Source organism: Phalacrocorax carbo, chromosome 23, assembly GCF_963921805.1.
Source record: "Phalacrocorax carbo chromosome 23, bPhaCar2.1, whole genome shotgun sequence".
Taxonomy (NCBI): Eukaryota; Metazoa; Chordata; class Aves; order Suliformes; family Phalacrocoracidae; genus Phalacrocorax; species Phalacrocorax carbo.
This window is the reverse complement of record NC_087535.1, coordinates 2,091,632-2,108,722: the sequence shown is the minus strand read 5'-3', so window position 1 is coordinate 2,108,722 and position 17,091 is coordinate 2,091,632. Positions and strand designations below refer to the sequence as shown.

The following is a 17,091-nucleotide window of genomic DNA, read 5'->3' as shown; positions in this document are numbered from 1 at the left end:
ATACCCCTCCACGGGCCTGGGGGCCAGGGGTCCATATACCCCTGTATGGGGCTGGGGGTCCGGGTTATCCCTACACCGGGCTGGGCAGCCAGCAGAGATACACACCCACCATGTGGGGCAGGGGACCCAGGGGTCCTATATACTCCCTATACAGGCCTATATGGGGCCAGACAGCCAGGGACAACGTATAACCCCTATACAGGGGGATGTTACATCCAGGTGTATATATCCCCTACATATACATCCCCTGGGCACCCAGGGCTTATACATCCCCTCTGGACCTCAGGCATTATCTATACAGTCATGGCAGTTACCCCTACACCGAGCAGGACACCCCAGGGTTATATATAACCCCTGTACAGAGCTGGGCCCCCAGGGCTTATATATACCCCTATAGAGAGCTGGGCCCCCAGGTGTTGCCTACACCCCGATACGGGGCAGAGCATCCAGGTGTTGTATGTACCCCCTATACAGAGCCGGACACCAGGGGCTATAGGCACCCCTATATAGCACTGGTACCCAGGACTTTTATACGCCCCTCGCACAGACGTGGACACCCCGGGGTTACACATACAGCCCCCCTATACAGAACGGGACCCCCGGGGTTACGCAGACCCCTATATACAGCCAGGCAGCAGCGGTTAATGCCCCCTGATCCCTCCCCTATAGCATCCATACCCCCCGCGTCTCCGACCCCGGGGCCAGCGACACCCCGTCCCCGGGCTGGCGGCCGGCGCGAGGTCCCGGGGGACAGGTGGGACCCCCCGGGGGGCGGCTACTGCTTGTCGATGGCACCCTGCTCGGCGGCGCTGTCGCGGGGCGCAGCCTGCGCCTGCCACGGCGTCTCCTTCAGCACGAACCAGCAGTTCCCGGCCCACAGCAGGAAGTTGATGAAGCCGAAGAGCTGAAGGAGGTGGGGGGGGGGAAGAGGAGAGACCCCCGGTGGGGGGCACCCATGGGTGAGCACCGGTCCCCGGGCACCCCACACGCCCCGTGCGTCCCATCCACCCACGTGCCCTGTGTGTCCCATGTATCCCCTGTGCACCTCGCGCACTCTGTGCACCCCACGTGCCCCGTGAACCCCATGCACCCTGTGCGCCCCATGTAATCTGTGCACCCTGTGCACCTTATGCAACCCATGCACCCCGTGCAAGCTGTGCACCCAACGCAAACCGTGCACCCCCTGTATCCCACAGCCCCAAGTGCACCGCATGCACCCCATGCAACCCCTGCAATCTCTGCACCCCATGCCAGCTGTGCACCTCATGCACCCCATGTGCCCCGTGCACCTCATGCACTCCATGCAACCCATGCAATCTGTGCACCCCATTAAATTCATGCACCCAATGTGTCCCACATATCCCACGTGTCCTGTGCACCCCATGCAACCCATGTGTCCCGTGCACCCCATGTGTCCATGCTAGGGGCTGCATCACCACCGCCCACCCCGGCTGTGGGGGTCCCCTGTGGCTGGGGGGGATCCTGTGGGGGTGCAGGAATGGTCCGACGTCCCGTGGGACCAGTGGGAGTTGGTGCCATGGATCGCATGTGTGCATGCTTCCACTGCCCTCTCCCGGCTGAGCTCAGGAACCCAGCACACGTCTGCATGCACAAGGGCTCGTGCGTGGGAGCGTGTGTGTGCACGGCCACCCGCGTGCATGGGGTGTTCGCGTGTGCATTTTCATGTGAACACGCATGTGCGTGGGTGCGCATGGGTATGGCAAGCATGTGCAGGCACCCACACACAGGTGTGGGTGTGCAGGCATGAGTGCAGGCGTGTGTGTGCATGTGTGCACATGCGTGTGCCCCTGCAAGGGCTGAGAGCTGCTGAGATCTGCTTGAAGCACCATAAATCTCTCCCCCAAGCAAATAAGTGAATATACGTGCCCATACGTGCACACCTGTATACACACCCACGTGCAAATACATGCACACGCGTGTGCTGACGCCCCGCGAACCCCTGAGCCGTGGCGTGGCGCTGGCGCCCGGCTCTCACCACGGAGATGTTGGCCAGCCCCATGGCCGGCGTGGCGCCGGCGTTGCAGACCACCTCCTGGCCCTGGCAGACCGCCATGGTGGCGATGAGGCTGGCGGGCCACGTGGCCGCCTTCACATCGGAGAGCCCCTTGCCCCACGCCGCCGCCGCCACCAGCCAGAAGAAGGCGAAGCAGACGGTGATGCAGAAATCCTGTGGGGATGGGGATGCCGGGCTCAGCCCCGGTGCTGGCGGGGGAGCGGGGCAGGATCCATCCCGTCCCCCGTTACGGATGCAGCCACCTTACCGCAATGGGGAGCTTCTTATTTTCGCCGTAGAGGGAATGAAAGCGCAGGTAAAGCACCAGAGCTGCCATGGTGTAGAGGAAGGAGAAGACCCCCAGGGTCACGAAAAATTCGGCAGGAGCGGAGAAATCGCCGACGAGGTGCAGGGTGCGGGTCTCCGCCTCCCCCTCGCAGTCCGGCATCTCGAAGGGGATCTGGTATAACCTGGGACAGCGGGAGGGGGATGGTGGGTGGGCCGGGAATGGAGGGGCATGAGGGAGATGGCGCTGCCAGGCCGAAATAACCGCGCTGAGGTGGTGCCCCTGGGGCCGGAGGGCACGCCGAGCTGGAATGTGGTCCCTTTGCCACACTCCGGTGACATGGCACGGGGGCCAGTGGCTGAGGGAAGGGGTTAAAATGGTGGCTCGCGGCTGGCTTGGCTCCATCCCCGCCTTCCCTGATTAACAAGGATCCCCCTGGATGGTGTTGGGAACCAGAGCCGGGGGATGCCTCGTGGTGCCGGCGGCTCCCTGCCCACGGGGACGGGGCTGCGGTCCCACAGGGGATTTAACCCCAACCCAGCACCCTGTGTGCTCCCCTCAGAGCCCTGCCGGGTGCTGGGGTGAGCTCCTTTTGGGGGCGGGGTCCGGGCTCGGTGCCCCCTCACCTGAAGGGGTACCCGAACTGGATGGAAATGACGCTCATCTCTTTGGTTTCACTGTCACATTTCACTGTCGCCCCGGTCTCGCCGCTGAAGGAGCCGCAGGCCCCGAAGGCGAAGATGGCAAAGAGCTGTGGGAAAGGAGCAGCAGGTCGGGGAGGGGGGGGCTCGAGCCCCGGGTGACACCCCCTGCCCCCGGGGTGGGGATGCACCCAACCGGCCCCGCTCCCCACTTAGGGGTAAAGGGGGGTGGTTGTAGGTTGCACCCCCTGCAGCTGCCGGCCGTGCACTGGCACCGGCGCTGCTGCCGGCACCGGGTTTGTGGCCAAGGGGGCAAATGGGCCAGCAGCGAGGGATGATGGGGTGGGGGTCCAGCAAGGCCACCCCCTCTTTTAATTTTTGGCATGGTGCTGAGCACTGCAGCGGGTTCCCAGCAAGCCAGGAGCATCCCAGCTGTGGGACCCCGGTGGGGCTCGGGAGCTGCTGCTGCCATCTCCCGTCCCTCGGTGCTCTCGTCTCTGGCGGCGGAGGGTGCCGGGAAAACGTAATTCCCAAATATTTTTCTGGCAACTCATCCCGGCTGAGCTCACGGCTTCTCCGGGGCCGGCCGGGTGAAGCGGGGAAGCCGAGTGGCCAGGCCTGACGCCGTGGGGATGGGCAGGCCCCATGTGCAGCACCGAGAGGCGAAGCAGGAGCTTTGGCAGCCGCCCCCCACACAGGGATTTTCCCCCCGCTTTTGGCATCAGGGTGCCTGTGCATGCAGGGCCTGATCCTGCACCGCGGCCCCGCTGGAGCGGGTGCCCAGCCCCTCCCCGGGTGGGATTATCCAAAGCAAAGAGCCATGGGCTTGGGGGAAAAGCCCACTCGATCTGGCTCCTCCGGGTGGGAGATGCCCAAATGGATCTGGCCTCACACCCCAGGGCTAAGCCCCCCACCCCGTGCCTCAGTTTCCCCAGCGCTGGCACCTGGGCGTGGGGCCGGCTGGGAGCCCCCGGCCACGGCGAGGCCGTGCCACAGAAATGCCGCCCTGAAATACAATCCCGGAGCCATTCATAGCACGGCCGGGACAGGATGGGGCCATGGGCACTTGGCTCCCCCCGTCCCTGGGGTCCCCCCTACGGGGGCCCACTGACCTCTCAGCCTGCCTCCCCACCCACCTGCCCGGTGCCCCCCAGACCCTGTGCAAGTGACGGGGACCCGGCACCCCGATGTCACCGTCCCCTCCAGCATGGCGGGGCAAAGCCACCTGCTCAAGGTCACTGGGGGGATTGCGTGGCCCAAACCCAGGCGTCCGGGTGGCCCCGCACCCCACCTCCCCGGGACCCCCCCCAGGATGGGGTCCCCACGCCCAGGGCTGCTGGGGTGCCGGAGGCTCTGGAGGGGCAGGGGGGCTCCAGGGTCCCCTCATCCTTGTGGGGGGGGCTTTAGGAAAGCAATGGGGCACCCCAAATCTGCAGAATGTGCTGGACAGGAGTCCCAGGGGACCAACACCCAGGGGTGCTGGGGAGGGGGCTGTGCCTGGGGGGGGTCCTGGTGTTGGTGCCAGGATCCGGCCTGGGATGGGGGGGACACCGGGGGGGACTCACCCATTCCAGCACCTTGACGAAGCCCAGGGGTTCCTGGAGGCGGCCCCAGCGCACCCCGCCCAGGACGCGGTCCTGCGGGGAGAGAGCGGTGGGAGCCGGGGCACCGGGCCGGCACCGGGGGGGGCTGCCGGTGTTGAGGGGGGCTGCTCCGGAGAGGAGGGGGAGCTTCACCGGGGGAGCAGGGGGTTGCACAGGGGCCGGGGGTCTGCTTCGGGGAGAGCGGGGGCTGCACTGGGGGGCTGCACCGGGAGGGGGGGTGCTGGTCTGGGGAGGGGGGAGCTGCACGGGGGGCGGGGGGGCTTCTCCGGGGAGAGGGTGGGCTGCACCGGGGAGAAGGGGGGCTGTTCCGGGAGCCGGGGGGGCTTCAACGGGGAGCCATGGGGGACTTCAACGGGGAGCCGAGGGGGCTTCTCCGGGAGCCGAGGGGCTGCACCGGGGGCTGTTCCGGGGTGCCGGGGGGCTGCACCGGGTGGAGGGGCTGCACCGGGGGTCCGGGTTGCTGCACCGGCCCCGGCACCAGAACAGCGGAGGGCTGCACCGGGACACCGGCGGGCTGCACCGGGGGTCGCACCGGGTGGCTGCACCGGGACACCGCAGGGTTGCACTGAGAGTTGCACCGGGACACGGCGGGGCTGCACCGGGAGTTGCACCGGGACACCGGGGACTGAACCGGGAGTTGCACCGGGACACCGGGGAGGCGTGGGGGGGTCACACCGGAGCCCTACCTGGAGCCGGGGCGCTTTGTCGCCGGCCGCGGGGCCGCCGGGCTCCGACATGGCCGGGCAGGGGGCGGTCGGTGCTGCCTCCACCGCCCACTGGGACCGCTCCGCTGTCAGAGCCGCCACCGGGAACCCCACCGCCCCCGGGGCGGGCAGCACCGCCCCCCCCGCCCTGGTCCGCCCCCGGTCCCGGCCCCCAGCGGGCTGGGCAACCCCCTCCCCCGCCTGGGGGGTGTGTGTCCGTCCGTCCAGCGGCTCGCCCAACCCTCAGTTAGTCTCCCTGTGCCCCTCAGCCCTGGAACGGGACGGAAAGCACCGGGGCTGTGCCGGCACCCAGATCCCGGCACGGTGCCGACAGCCCCGTTACCGGTAACGGGGGACCCGTAACGGCCCCGGAGGACCCTGGGGGATCCGATGCCTCCGCCCTGGTGCCCCCTCTCCGGCGTCCCCATCCCCGGTGCCCCGGTGCCCGCTCGCCCCGCCCCTCCAGCGCTCTGGCACCACCCCCTTCCCAATGACCCCGCCCCATCCTCTGGCCCCGCCTCCTTAGCAACTCTTCACCGAGCCCGCCTTCCCCTTTCTCCCATTGGCTAAACGGCGTGCGGCACGGACCAATGGAAAGGCGGCGCGGGGGGAAGAGGCCGGGCGGCGCCTGCGCGCTGCGGATCTGCTGGCCGGAAGCGGCGGAGAAGCACCCGGTGAGGGCAGCGCGGCGCTCCCGCCTCCGCCGCTGTTCCCCCCCCGTGCCCCTCCCGCTGCCGTCATGTTCCTCACACGCTCCGAGTACGACCGGTGAGTTCCCTCCCGCGTCCGCCTCCTCTCTCCCGCTCCCTCCACGCCTCCCGCGGCCTGCGGCTGAGTCACGGGCCTACGGCCGGTCATCTCCCTCCCCGTCCCGGTAGGCCATGGCTGGTGCCTCCCGCCTGCAGCCGCCGTGGGGCCGCTCTGAGGAGCTGGCGGGGAGCCCGCAGCCCTGCTGGGCCCTGCCCGAGGGTCTCTGCTCGCGGGGGTTTCCACCTCGCCGGTTCGCTGCCGTCCCCCCCCCCGCGGTTTTTATTTTCTTTAAATTTGGAGACCCTGGTTCTGTTAAATACAAGGGACGGGAGGGCACGTCCCGTGGGACCGGGGGCTTCCAGTGTTGGAAGGCCTCGGTGCGGGGGCAGGCAGCGTGTGGGGTCTCTGGGGGGGTCTTATCAGGCTGTGGTTTATCTCTCTAAACGTTTCCTGAAACCAGGAGGCTTTTAAGAAATCTCTTGGAGAGTTTTGCCTGTGGATGGAGTCCTCGGGCACAGCCCTCCTCTGGCTGACAGCGTAGGGGCTCGGGCAGGGAGGGCAGGGTGGGCTGTGGCTTTGTGCAGTGGGACGGGAGGAGTGGGACAAGTGAGGCTGGGCTGGGGATGGGCTGGGGTATCCGGGGAAAGGAAAAAAATCCTAGTGAATTTGTGGTAAAACAAAATCCTGCTGTCTCCTGGTGCTGGTGGAGGGCTGACCGTTTGGAGTCCGAAGGCAGCATGTTTCCAGCATGCACAGCATGAAGCATGCCATGGAAATAAGCCCCTTCCTGACCTGTAACTAGACCTGCTGGCATTCCTTTTGTTCTCTTTCTCTGTAAGCATCCTGAACCCACGCCGTGTGAGGGTGATGGGCTCCAGCAAAGCCGTGATGTGTTCCGGCCACCCCTCCCATGTTACCCATCCCCAGCTGGCATCACCCTTCCTGCCATTGCTCTCAAATAAGGAACTGCATTTCTCATCAGCCTTCATTTTCCTGCCCTTTACACTGTCTCTGATGTTGTTCTTGCAGGGGTGTGAACACTTTTTCTCCAGAGGGAAGGCTGTTCCAAGTGGAGTATGCCATCGAGGCCATAAAGGTATGGTCAGCTCCATCTGGCTGTCAAACTGTGACGCTAAGGGCTCTTACAAACCCAAAGCCTGGCTTTGGGCAGAAATAAGCCAGGCAGGTTCCGTTGGTTCGGGCTCTGGTCTGGCTCTGCAGGATTTGGCCGGCCCAGGGCAGGACACGACACTGAGTGGGAGCTGCCACCTTTTCTCCTGCGCGCCGCTCCTGCATGCGACTGCGCCGGCAGCACTTTGCCGGCCTTTCACCAGCAACCTCTGGTAGGAGAGCTGTGCTCCAGTGATCCATTCCTCCCAGCCAGCCGAACCTCCTGCAGCTTGGCTCTGCTGTGGGTCACAAAAAATCAAAAGCCATCAATTTCCCCCAAATGCAGGGGAACATTCCCCTCCCTGTCTCCTACCAAGCGATTTACCCCCAAATCAAACACGATCCGAAGATGGTAATCCCTAAATCAAACCCACTAAAAGCTGATGTTGAAGCAAGAGGTCCTGGGTGCTCGTGCACTGTGACTCTGCCTGCAGAAGCACACGCTGCCTCGTGCACTTGACGTCTATAAACACTCGTTTATGGAGTGCTCTGCTTTCTCCTCGCCTCCCTGAGCTGATGCAGTGTTCCCTTCTGCTCCGTGGGCTTTAGAAAGATGGAGTCCCTTAAAAAAAGACTCCCGAAGTGGCAAATTTTCTCTCACTAGGTCAGCCTTCCTTTTCTTAGCTGGCTGCTCTTGCAGCTGGGCATGGGTCACTGTTTGCTCAGCTGAATTTTAAAACCTGAAGGTAAAGTTTGCTCCCTCTGCAGAGCCGAGTGGCCTTTCTGGGGGGTTAACTGTTCTAAATTGATTAATGTTCTTGTTTCTGAGAATGTGGGCATTGACTAGGAGTAAGTTTAAACTTGGGGGGAAACCGGTCAAGTGGTGAAGAGAAAAACCCCTGGGCAGACCTGTGTTTAGGCTGGGGGTGCTGCCTGTACCTTCCCTGTACTGCTTTAGCTCCTTGAAGCACTGCCTAAATGAGGAGGCAAAAAGTAATGATGTTTATTAAGGCATTGGGAAGTAAAAACTCTCAGAAGAGTGTCAGTCACCGTGCTGATTTTATAACTACAACTGCACCTACTAGAGTAACAATTGTACGGAAGCCTTCTGGCTTCTCCCTTTTTTCCAGATCAGCCCATAAGCTCATGATGAAATTGGTGCCGCTCGGGTGGCTCTTGCGACACGTTATGTTTGGTGCCCGGGTGTGGTGGTATGCAAGGAGTTTTTATTCGTCCTCTGTAGCTTCATTAACAAAATTGCATCTCGAATGACATCAGATTTCCCTTCTTCCCTTGGGGTTTGTGCGCAGCTGTGGCAGGGTGCGTGCTTAAAGGACGGCAGCGTTGGGCAACGTCTAAAACCATGAGTGCTTGCAACAGGGAGATCCCCTCAGCCAGGCCTATAGGTGTAGCTACCTGGGGAATCTTGCTGCTGAAATTACACTGTGATTTGGGTGTTTGGAGTCAGCACCTCCACACCGCAGCTGGGGTGGTTATTCTGGTAGATTCTCCAGCGTGGAAATGCTGGGAGCAAGGCTGGGGCTGGTGGGAGCCCTTGAGATCTGCCCCAGTGGCGGCTGTGCTCAGGGCCGCGGTGACGCTCTGGTGTCCTGCAAGGCCAGGGTAACACTTGCTGCAGGCAATTAACTGCCGCCTGGAAAAGGGTACGTGCGTGAAATGCCCTTGTTTGCATTGTAAACCTTGCGGATCCGAGGACACTTGGGAGAAAAAGAGCTAATAGAAAGAAAAATGCCCCGGCCAGAAGTACGGATGCAGTCAGAATTAGGGCCATTATGTGAAATCCTCCTCTCTGGCTTTAAAATTTCATTTCTGCCTTGCAAATGAATATTCGCAAGGCCTTTTACATTTGTAAGGCTTTAAGCTGTAAAAATTGATGTTGCTCAGGGAAAAGATTAATGATACCCAGCAGCCCTGCTGGCTTCTGATGAACTACTCAGCTGGGAAGTAGCATGGGTTTAACCTTTCCAGTTCCCTAGCTTAAGTCCATAAAATTCGGTGTGCAGAGCCATAGTCTTGCAGGTGGGTTTCTGCCTTGGCGATGTGATCGCCTCCCACACAAACTGCCCGCAAATAATACAAGTCAAAATTAGCGTTGCGCTGTTTATAATTCACGCGAGCTGTCATGACTAGACCCCGCGTCGGGTGCGGTGGTGGTAAGTGTGCGGTGGTTTTCAGCTTGGTTCCACGGCCATCGGGATCCAGACCTCGGAGGGCGTCTGCCTGGCCGTGGAGAAGAGGATCACCTCCCCGCTCATGGAGCCCAGCAGCATCGAGAAGATTGTAGAAATCGATTCCCACATAGGTAAGGAGAAAGAAGTGGGGTTTGGTGCCCCTGTGGCAGAGGCCTGGGAGCATCCCTCAAGTTTTGGAGATATATAGATGTAAAAAATAAGACTCTGTCCCCATGGAATTTCAGAAGCTGCGTTTCAGGGCTAGCCTTCCCTGCTGGGAGCTCTGCTGAGCCCAGCAGCAATGCTCATCCTGCCCAGTGAACATCAGGTCCTGGTCACTGGTTTTCCAGGCTCCAGGCCAGCAGGACATAGTTACAGGAGCAGGAAGAGGCAGCTGAAGCACCCCTTCTGCCTCAGTGACCTCCCTCATGAAAGCTCATCCCAAATTTAGATCTGGGAGGGCAGGGAATTACTGCAAAAGGCTTGACTTGAGGCCAGTTTCTCCTGGAGCACTAATGTTAGCCCGTACCCCTGCTCGCAGCAGCCTCCTGCACCGTGAGGGGGCCCGCGACGGGCTCATGACCAAATATGTCGTCTTGAAAAGCAGGAGACCTCCAAAATACCCATGTTGCTGATGACATGGAAGGAGCTCTTGAAGAGTCTAATTTCTTCCTCCTGTGTGCTGGCGATACAGCCCCTCTCTTCCTGGAGCAGGATCTGTGCTGGGGGGTCCTGCAGCACCCCCCCAGCTATGGGTCAGCCAGCCCTCCCCGTGGAGGGATGAGCGAGTTCCCCTCCCAGGCAGGCTGCATTTCTGCCGTTAGCTTCTCTTGGAAGGCCTCAGATGTGGCTCCTGTAACCAGTTCAGATTTGGGGTGGGTGGGGGTTGTGACTGGGAGGACTCAGTTGTGTACCTGCCCTCCAGCTGGGTGTCCATCCTTGCTCTTGAGCAAATCTGCTTCGACCCCATCCTCCTTTCCAGCAAGTTGCGGCGCTGCCGTGCGCTGCCACGCAGGGACCCGCTCCACCCTGCAGCCTTTTGTATCTCACTGTGGGCTTTGGGAAGTCCGGGGGAAGAGCACATCGCAAATAATCGGTGAAACAACTCATGTTTTCCCTTTCTGGTTCCAGGGTGTGCCATGAGTGGCTTAATAGCTGATGCAAAGACTTTAATTGATAAAGCAAGAGTGGAGACTCAGGTAAGAACTGACATTTTTCTTTGTAAAACAACAGCACTAATCTCGGGGGCATCTCAAAAGCCTCTGGCACAGGAAGATTGTTATAGCAAAGGAGCCGGTGTGGAGTGGGAGGCTTGTGGGGAGCGTAGCTTCCCTCACCGGGCCTTTGCAGAACAAACAGGTGTGGAGTCTCCCCGTAGTTTTTTTCTTCTTTGCTGTTGCTCTTGTGCTGGGAAGCTTAGAGCAGGTTCTCCAGCGGTCTCTTAGCACTGGCAGATGTGCTCTGGTCAACATGTGGGGCCGTGTGTCTTTGTTTTGACAAAAGACTGGTTATTTTGATTATATTTTTGACCCCTTACAATTTGCTTGGTGCCTCAGGTACTCGGAGGTCCCAGATACAGATCTCTGTGCTGTAGTAAAGACTTTTTCTGTGGAGTTTTCCTGCATGTCAGCACTCCTCCTGCCTTGAGAACCAGATAACCCTATTGCATCAGAAACAGATACTGGAATAAAGCGCTCCAGCCTTGCGTTTTCCCTGTTGGTATCCCAAGGCTTCTGGGGGATCCCTGCGCAAACTTCCCAGCTTGTCCTGCGCTTCCCGGTGCTTGCGTCTTGCAGGTGAAGGGCCCCGGGTGCCGTCAGCCCACCTGGAGGGAAGTTATCTTTGTAGCTACGCAGGGTATCACTCCAGCCTGTGGCATGAATGATCCAGGATTGTCAGATTTTGGGAACAAGGTGATAATTTCTATCTTTTTTTTTTCTGCAGAATCACTGGTTCACCTACAACGAAACCATGACAGTGGAGAGCGTGACACAGGCTGTGTCCAACCTGGCGCTGCAGTTCGGGGAGGAGGACGCAGACCCTGGGGCGATGGTGCGGAGCTGGGGGTGCTCTGGGGAGGTGCTCTTGGCTCCCCTCTGACTTGGCCCTAACCTGTTGGCTCCTTTCTATTGCAGTCTCGTCCGTTTGGTGTTGCGCTGCTTTTTGGAGGAGTTGATGAGAAGGGACCCCAGCTGTAAGTTTGGCTCTCTTAATCCAGGCCAGCTCTGGGAAGAGAGAAAACCTCTACTGAAACTTCCCAGGGCATTTTAATGACTTGATTCTGGGATTTTACCTAAGCCAGACACTTGGGGTTTATCCCATTATGTACCTGATGTGTTTGTTAATGCTTTTAAATGCTTCCTTTCAAAGCAGGGGTTGTGGCAGCCTGAGCAGTGGCTGCTTGTTCAGGGTTGAAGAGAGTGCCATGTCTTCACTGAATCCTTTTTTTCTTTAATGTGGTTTCCTGGGCAGGAGGGAGGCATTAAAGCTCTCCTCGTCCCGAGTTTATTCTTACCTTTCCCTAAAGGACTAGCAGAGCCACCGGTAACTTAATACGTGGAGCCTGCTGTGACATTCCTTGGGGAGGTGGTGCGGAGTGCTTGTAACCTGAACTCGTGCGCTTCAAACGCTCAGCCTCTGCTGGAGGTGGGAACGGCTTGGCAGAGCCAGCCCAATAAGGTCTCCGCACCACCTCCCTCCCAGAGGCAGGAGTGAAAACTTGCTGGTTCTATTAAAAAAAGGGCGGGGGGGGGGGAATAAAAACAAAAATGATTCTGCTCTGAGTGTGGAGGGCAGTGTCAGGAGCGTAGAGCTCTCCTAGCTTACCAGCCCAGCGTGGGTCTGTAGGCAGCTCTTTGGCACTCCCCAAACCTCGGCGGCCTCCTCTGCGTGCCAGGAGTAGAGACCTGCTGCTGCGCTAATTGCAGCGGTCCCTGGAGGCTGCTGGGCGTAAGGGAGGAGGCTGGACGCGGCGAGGGGCTGCTGCGAGCTCTGTCCCGTGTCAGCAGACGAGTTGTCGCTCCCGAGGAGCCCTTGTTCTTCCCCAGCTCTGGGGGAGCGCCGTGGCACTGGCGGGGAAGCCCTCGGGGTGCTGTGGCGGCTGTTCACTCTCTCGCCCGTGGTCCTGCAGGTTTCACATGGACCCGTCGGGGACGTTCGTTCAGTGCGATGCCAGAGCGATCGGCTCCGCCTCGGAAGGCGCACAGAGCTCTCTGCAAGAGGTTTACCATAAGGTAAAAGGCTGGATTGGGGTTGGCATCTGACAAGTTACAGAGGTACCTCATGACCCACGAGGATCCACTAGTTTCCCTCCCGATGAGTGATTAAGACTCTTCTTGCGCTATAGAGGAGGTGCATGAGCTTGTCAGGGTGGGACTTGGTCCTTGGCCGTTGATCCCGTGACTAGATGTCAGCGCTGAGCTGCTGGACGAAGATCTCTGCGACGAGGAGTGCTACTACCAGGAGCTTCCCCCTAGGCTGCAGCTGGAACACGAGACCCACGTCTAAGATGCCGGTCTCTGCCTCTAGCGGGTGATAATTAAGACCATGTCAGGAAGTACTCTATAAATAAAAGAACTGCTATGTGAACGCTGCCAGTCGGCATCAGGGCTCGGTATTGATGCAGCCTGAAGCGTAAGGACCTAAAGCAAATGGCTTCGGTTTGCCACATCTGTTAAGCCAGTGAAATTAATGGCTTTTACGCTGCAAGTACTGGACCTATTTGTTATTAAATAGAAACTTTCTTCCCTCTGCGAGGAGGGAACTGCCCATTTTGTGTGGTAAGAAACCAAACACCGTAACAAAAAGCACAGTTGATGGCGTTGATGGCTGCGAGGACTTCCAGCCTAAGACTCAATTACCTAATTTGTTCACTAGTGGAACTGTCCACGTTCCAGGCTCTGTGGCTTGTTAACTGTCTTCCAAGTGCAAAGTTGCTGCAAGCACAGCTATCGTCACTCTTTGAATGCCGCATGGCCCCCTGGCTCTAGTTCCCCCTCGTGCAGGGATGTATGTGGTTAAAACATGAAGGCTTCTGCCAAGAGCGAGTCTGGCTTCTTGGAGCTCCCAGTGGGGCTTGTTGGGGGGAACTGCCTGTACGCAGTAACTGGTGAAGAGAAATGGACCTTGTGTCCCGATCCTGAGAACAAGGCTTACGTGCCCAGATTAACAGTTCTTAAGCTTTGTGAAAAGTTACATGAAAGCAGAAAGTCACCATCCTTGCAATTGTCACCGTCCCGCTTGAACAGCGGGCTCTGATCTCTTGTTGATGCTGTAGATAACCTGATAAGCTTTCAAATTTGCTGCCAGTGGCAGCTTAAAGGATTTGTGAAGAGCGGGAGGGAGAGGAGCACACTTTCGCAAAGGGCTGTAATGTACAAGTACTTGCTTGAGCATCAACAATGCAATTAATGAGTGGTTTGTTTTACAGTCAATGACGCTGAAAGAAGCAATCAAATCATCCCTCGTCATCCTGAAACAAGTTATGGAGGAGAAACTGAATGCAACCAACATTGAGGTAACCACAACTCCGTTAGCAGCGTGCGATCGCGGCGCGCGGCACGGAGCAGAAGTCTGCGCCGCCTGTAGTCTCTGCTTCCTCGGCGCAACTCCTGCTGGCTGCGCAGCGGGTGTTTCAGTAGTGTCTTGAATTTTCAATGTCCAGGTGAGAAAGCTGCCCACTTGCTCTCTGGAGAGAAGGGTTGCCTCTGCTTCTCGAGCAAGGAGTGAGCTGGGGGAGCAGTTCAGGATGTGCCGAGCCAACGGCTGGCTGGCTGCAGATGTTCTTGAGCTTTCAAGCTGCTCGTTGTAGCACATCGTGCGTGGCGCGTTGGAAAGGTTGGAGCTCTCTTTGTGACTTCTCGAGGTGTGCAGCCTGGCCCCTTGGCCCGGCCAATCCACGAGCGCTGGCGGAAGCGATTCTCTCTGGCCGTGGGCTGGAGCCCTTGCTGACCTTACACAGGCCGAGCCAGCCGGCAGGAACCTGTCGTGCCAGCCGGATCACTTTTTCTTCCCCTGGGTTTAGCTATTCTTTTTTTCCCTGGTACTTGTAATATTAGAAGGAATGAAAATTATACAGCTTCTGGACTTGCTATATTCGGTCGTGGGGCGGTGCCAAAAATCTGTTGGACAGGAGGACCCAAGAGGTGAAGCTTCCAGGAATGAATGTGCTCCTCTAACCTCCGGCTTTTGCCTGCAAGCGGCCTGGCTCGCCGAGCTCCGCTTGACCCGAGCATGCAGTGCTCTTGTAGATCCCCACAAACGTAGTGGTACCTGCCCCCTTAAACCCTGCTCCTTAGACTTGTAATGCTCCTTTCTAGATAGCAAAGGTAAAACCCTTCCAGTTTGTTCGTGATAATGGATAGATGATGAGCAAGGCTGGCGTATAGAGTTTGCTTCTATTTCTGGCAGGTTATGAGACACTAGACCTTTCCAAATCGTGTCACTCCAACTCCTGAGCGGCTCTCCTCCCGCCGTTCTCCCAGTCCTTTCCTCTGAATGCAGGGAACCCATTTCCCAAACGGTCTAAAAATGTGTGCCCCATTTTTGCATTAAATACTGCCGCTGGGGACCCTTCGTGACATGATTAACCAGCTTCCTTTGGGGGGAAATGGCCAACAGCATGCTGAAAACTTAGATGCTCTGTCCAGAAACGATGCTGGCTGGCTGAAGTCTGCTTCCCCAGATGCTCTCCTCACCCATGCCGATCAGTTCTCTCTTGCTCAGCTTCAGGTCCCTTCTGGAAGATCTGCAGTACAGTGCGAAGAAATTGAGGCAGAGGAGCGTGTACAGTATCCTTATGTCACATCCCCGTTTAACAGGGCTTAACTGTGCTTGGCAAAGCTCTGAACGTGTTGAGGAATCGGTATCAGGGTTAAGTATGAGAAGAATGTGCTGAGGATTAAAAGGTCTCTATTGACTCAAGTCACCCTTCTGGCTGAAAAATCTTCTACCTGAAGTAGCTGCTTTGCTTTCCAGCCTTTTAGAAGTACGTGGTGCTGGGGTTTGTTTACTCCTGCCGCTTCCCCCTCTTATATGGGATTTTCCATCTAGCAGCAAAGAGAAGGGGTGAAGTGTGGTCATGGAAGGGTTAAATCTGTTGGTGGCAAATGTCAGGAGCTTTAAACAATGTTATGCTTTTAAATTAATTACTTCCCTGTGAAGCCTGTGAGGGAATAGTTGAGGAAAGCTTTTGTTTGCAGGGAGGAGGTGAGGCGCAGGTTTGAGCAGCCGTGGAAAAGCGAAGGAGCTGCTGTCTCTGAACGCTCGTTTTGGGTTTCAGGGTGTGTATGTGGTGTTGAGTCCATTTGGGTCTAGCATCGGGCCACGCAGGTGATTTGAGGGCCCTAAAGTGGCATCTGCAAGTGACTCTGACTTGTCTGAGAACGCCAGATAGAACCTGGGCTGTCAGGGGCTCTCAGGCTGAGTCTTTGGGATGTTTCTCTTTGAAAAAGGCTTACGGCTACCCTCCCTCTACCCCAAAGGCATGTCCTACCATCCCATGCTGTTTTATGGGTGACCTTGCAAGCAGAGAAGCCTAGGAAGAGCTCTGGGATTTGCCAGGACCCTCTGCAGCTTTCCTTCAGCTTATTGCAACCACTTTGATCCCTTAAGAGTAAAGGTCCATGCCCGGTGCCGGGAGGAGCCTGCAAGCGAGGTCTGGAGCATCCCAGCTAGCTCCTGCAGCAGCTGCCTTATCTTGGGCTCTCATGCCGTGAACTAGGTGTGAACGAAAGTCCCGCTTACATTCCTCTTCCAGTCTTGTCATTCTTCAAGTAGCTCTTGTTCTGGTGCTCACGCTGTGCAATGTCTCAGCTGTCTGCCCTGGGCGCTGCCTCCCTCTGCTCCTGGCAAAGGGGCAGGGCGGGATATTTTGTCCCCCAGCTTCATCCCTTGGGCTTTACCTTGGAAAAGATCTCTTTGGCCTGCTTGTGCGGGCATTGGGCAGCTGCAGGGTGCACCCTGGCTTGCTTATTGTCCGTGTTTGGGGATCAAAATGCAGGTTTGCCTCTGCTTCAGTTTCCTAGAGCTAACCCTCAGTCCCCTTTTGAGTGCTTTGCTATCTTGGTTCTCTCAAGGCATGTAACAGGCCACGATTTGTACCTTTGGTTGGTTACCGGAGGAGAAGAGGCACTTCTGCTGAGGGCCACGCTGAACTGCAGCAAGAACCGCCCCTCTCCGAGGAGCGTTTGATGAAGGACTCGTATTAACAGGGTCTTCTTCCCCAGCAAGCAGAAGCAGAGCCTGCCTGTTCCCAACAGACGTTCCCTGCCGCTGCTACTATGAGGAGACTGAGTCAATTAAAAGCTATTTCTGTGGCAGGCAGCTATTTTAGGGAATCAAAGAGCATGTTACGGGGTGGAATGATCTTGCTGGGCTGGCAGATCAGGCAGCCGAGAAGGAACAGCTGCTCTGTCTGCTGCGGCTGCTCTCTGTTCCCTGCCCCGTGCTGTCACTTCACATATGCAGGCACACTTAACCCCTTGCTCCTTCTCTTTCAGCTTGCCACAGTGGAGCCCGGGATGAAGTTCCACATGTACACAAAAGAGGAGCTTGAAGAGGTCATCAAGGATATTTGAAAAGGAGAGAGACTCCCTCAAAGGCTCATTTCCCCCCGCCCGCCCTGATCAAAGCGAACTGACTTTCGGTTCCTTCCAGTACCTGTGATTTTATTTTCAAGCAGCATCTGCAATTGCTCTTCTTAGAAGGCTCCTGAGGTTTTTTTTACAGTTTCTGTACATAACTGATCTCTACAATAAGAGGAAATGAGAATAAATCATTTTGTTACTCTA

At 58.0% G+C, this 17,091-nt stretch overlaps 2 protein-coding genes across 3 annotated transcripts; one reads left to right on the top strand and one right to left on the bottom strand.

Moving 5' to 3' along the window:
* Positions 1 to 489: 489 nt before the first annotated feature.
* SYPL2 (synaptophysin like 2) lies at positions 490 to 5,683 on the bottom strand. 2 transcript variants are annotated; one of them, XM_064472186.1, is made up of 7 exons: positions 5,232 to 5,683; positions 4,507 to 4,578; positions 2,927 to 3,051; positions 2,283 to 2,484; positions 1,997 to 2,188; positions 1,447 to 1,602; positions 490 to 904 (listed from the first exon to the last, which is right to left on the bottom strand). In XM_064472186.1, exons 1-7 carry the CDS (start codon positions 5,280 to 5,282, stop codon positions 776 to 778), a joined length of 927 nt encoding a protein of 308 aa, XP_064328256.1. In that variant the 5' UTR covers positions 5,283 to 5,683; the 3' UTR covers positions 490 to 775. The 2 variants fall into 2 exon arrangements, with proteins under 2 accessions (XP_064328256.1, XP_064328257.1); XM_064472187.1 differs by lacking the exon at positions 1,447 to 1,602 and having other exon boundaries at positions 494 to 904.
* Positions 5,684 to 5,864: 181 nt separating this feature from the next.
* On the top strand, positions 5,865 to 17,091 carry PSMA5 (proteasome 20S subunit alpha 5). Its single transcript, XM_064472185.1, has 9 exons — positions 5,865 to 6,017; positions 7,029 to 7,095; positions 9,306 to 9,432; positions 10,433 to 10,500; positions 11,246 to 11,353; positions 11,437 to 11,495; positions 12,432 to 12,534; positions 13,731 to 13,817; positions 16,801 to 17,091. Exons 1-9 carry the CDS (start codon positions 5,989 to 5,991, stop codon positions 16,876 to 16,878), a joined length of 726 nt encoding a protein of 241 aa, XP_064328255.1. The 5' UTR covers positions 5,865 to 5,988; the 3' UTR covers positions 16,879 to 17,091.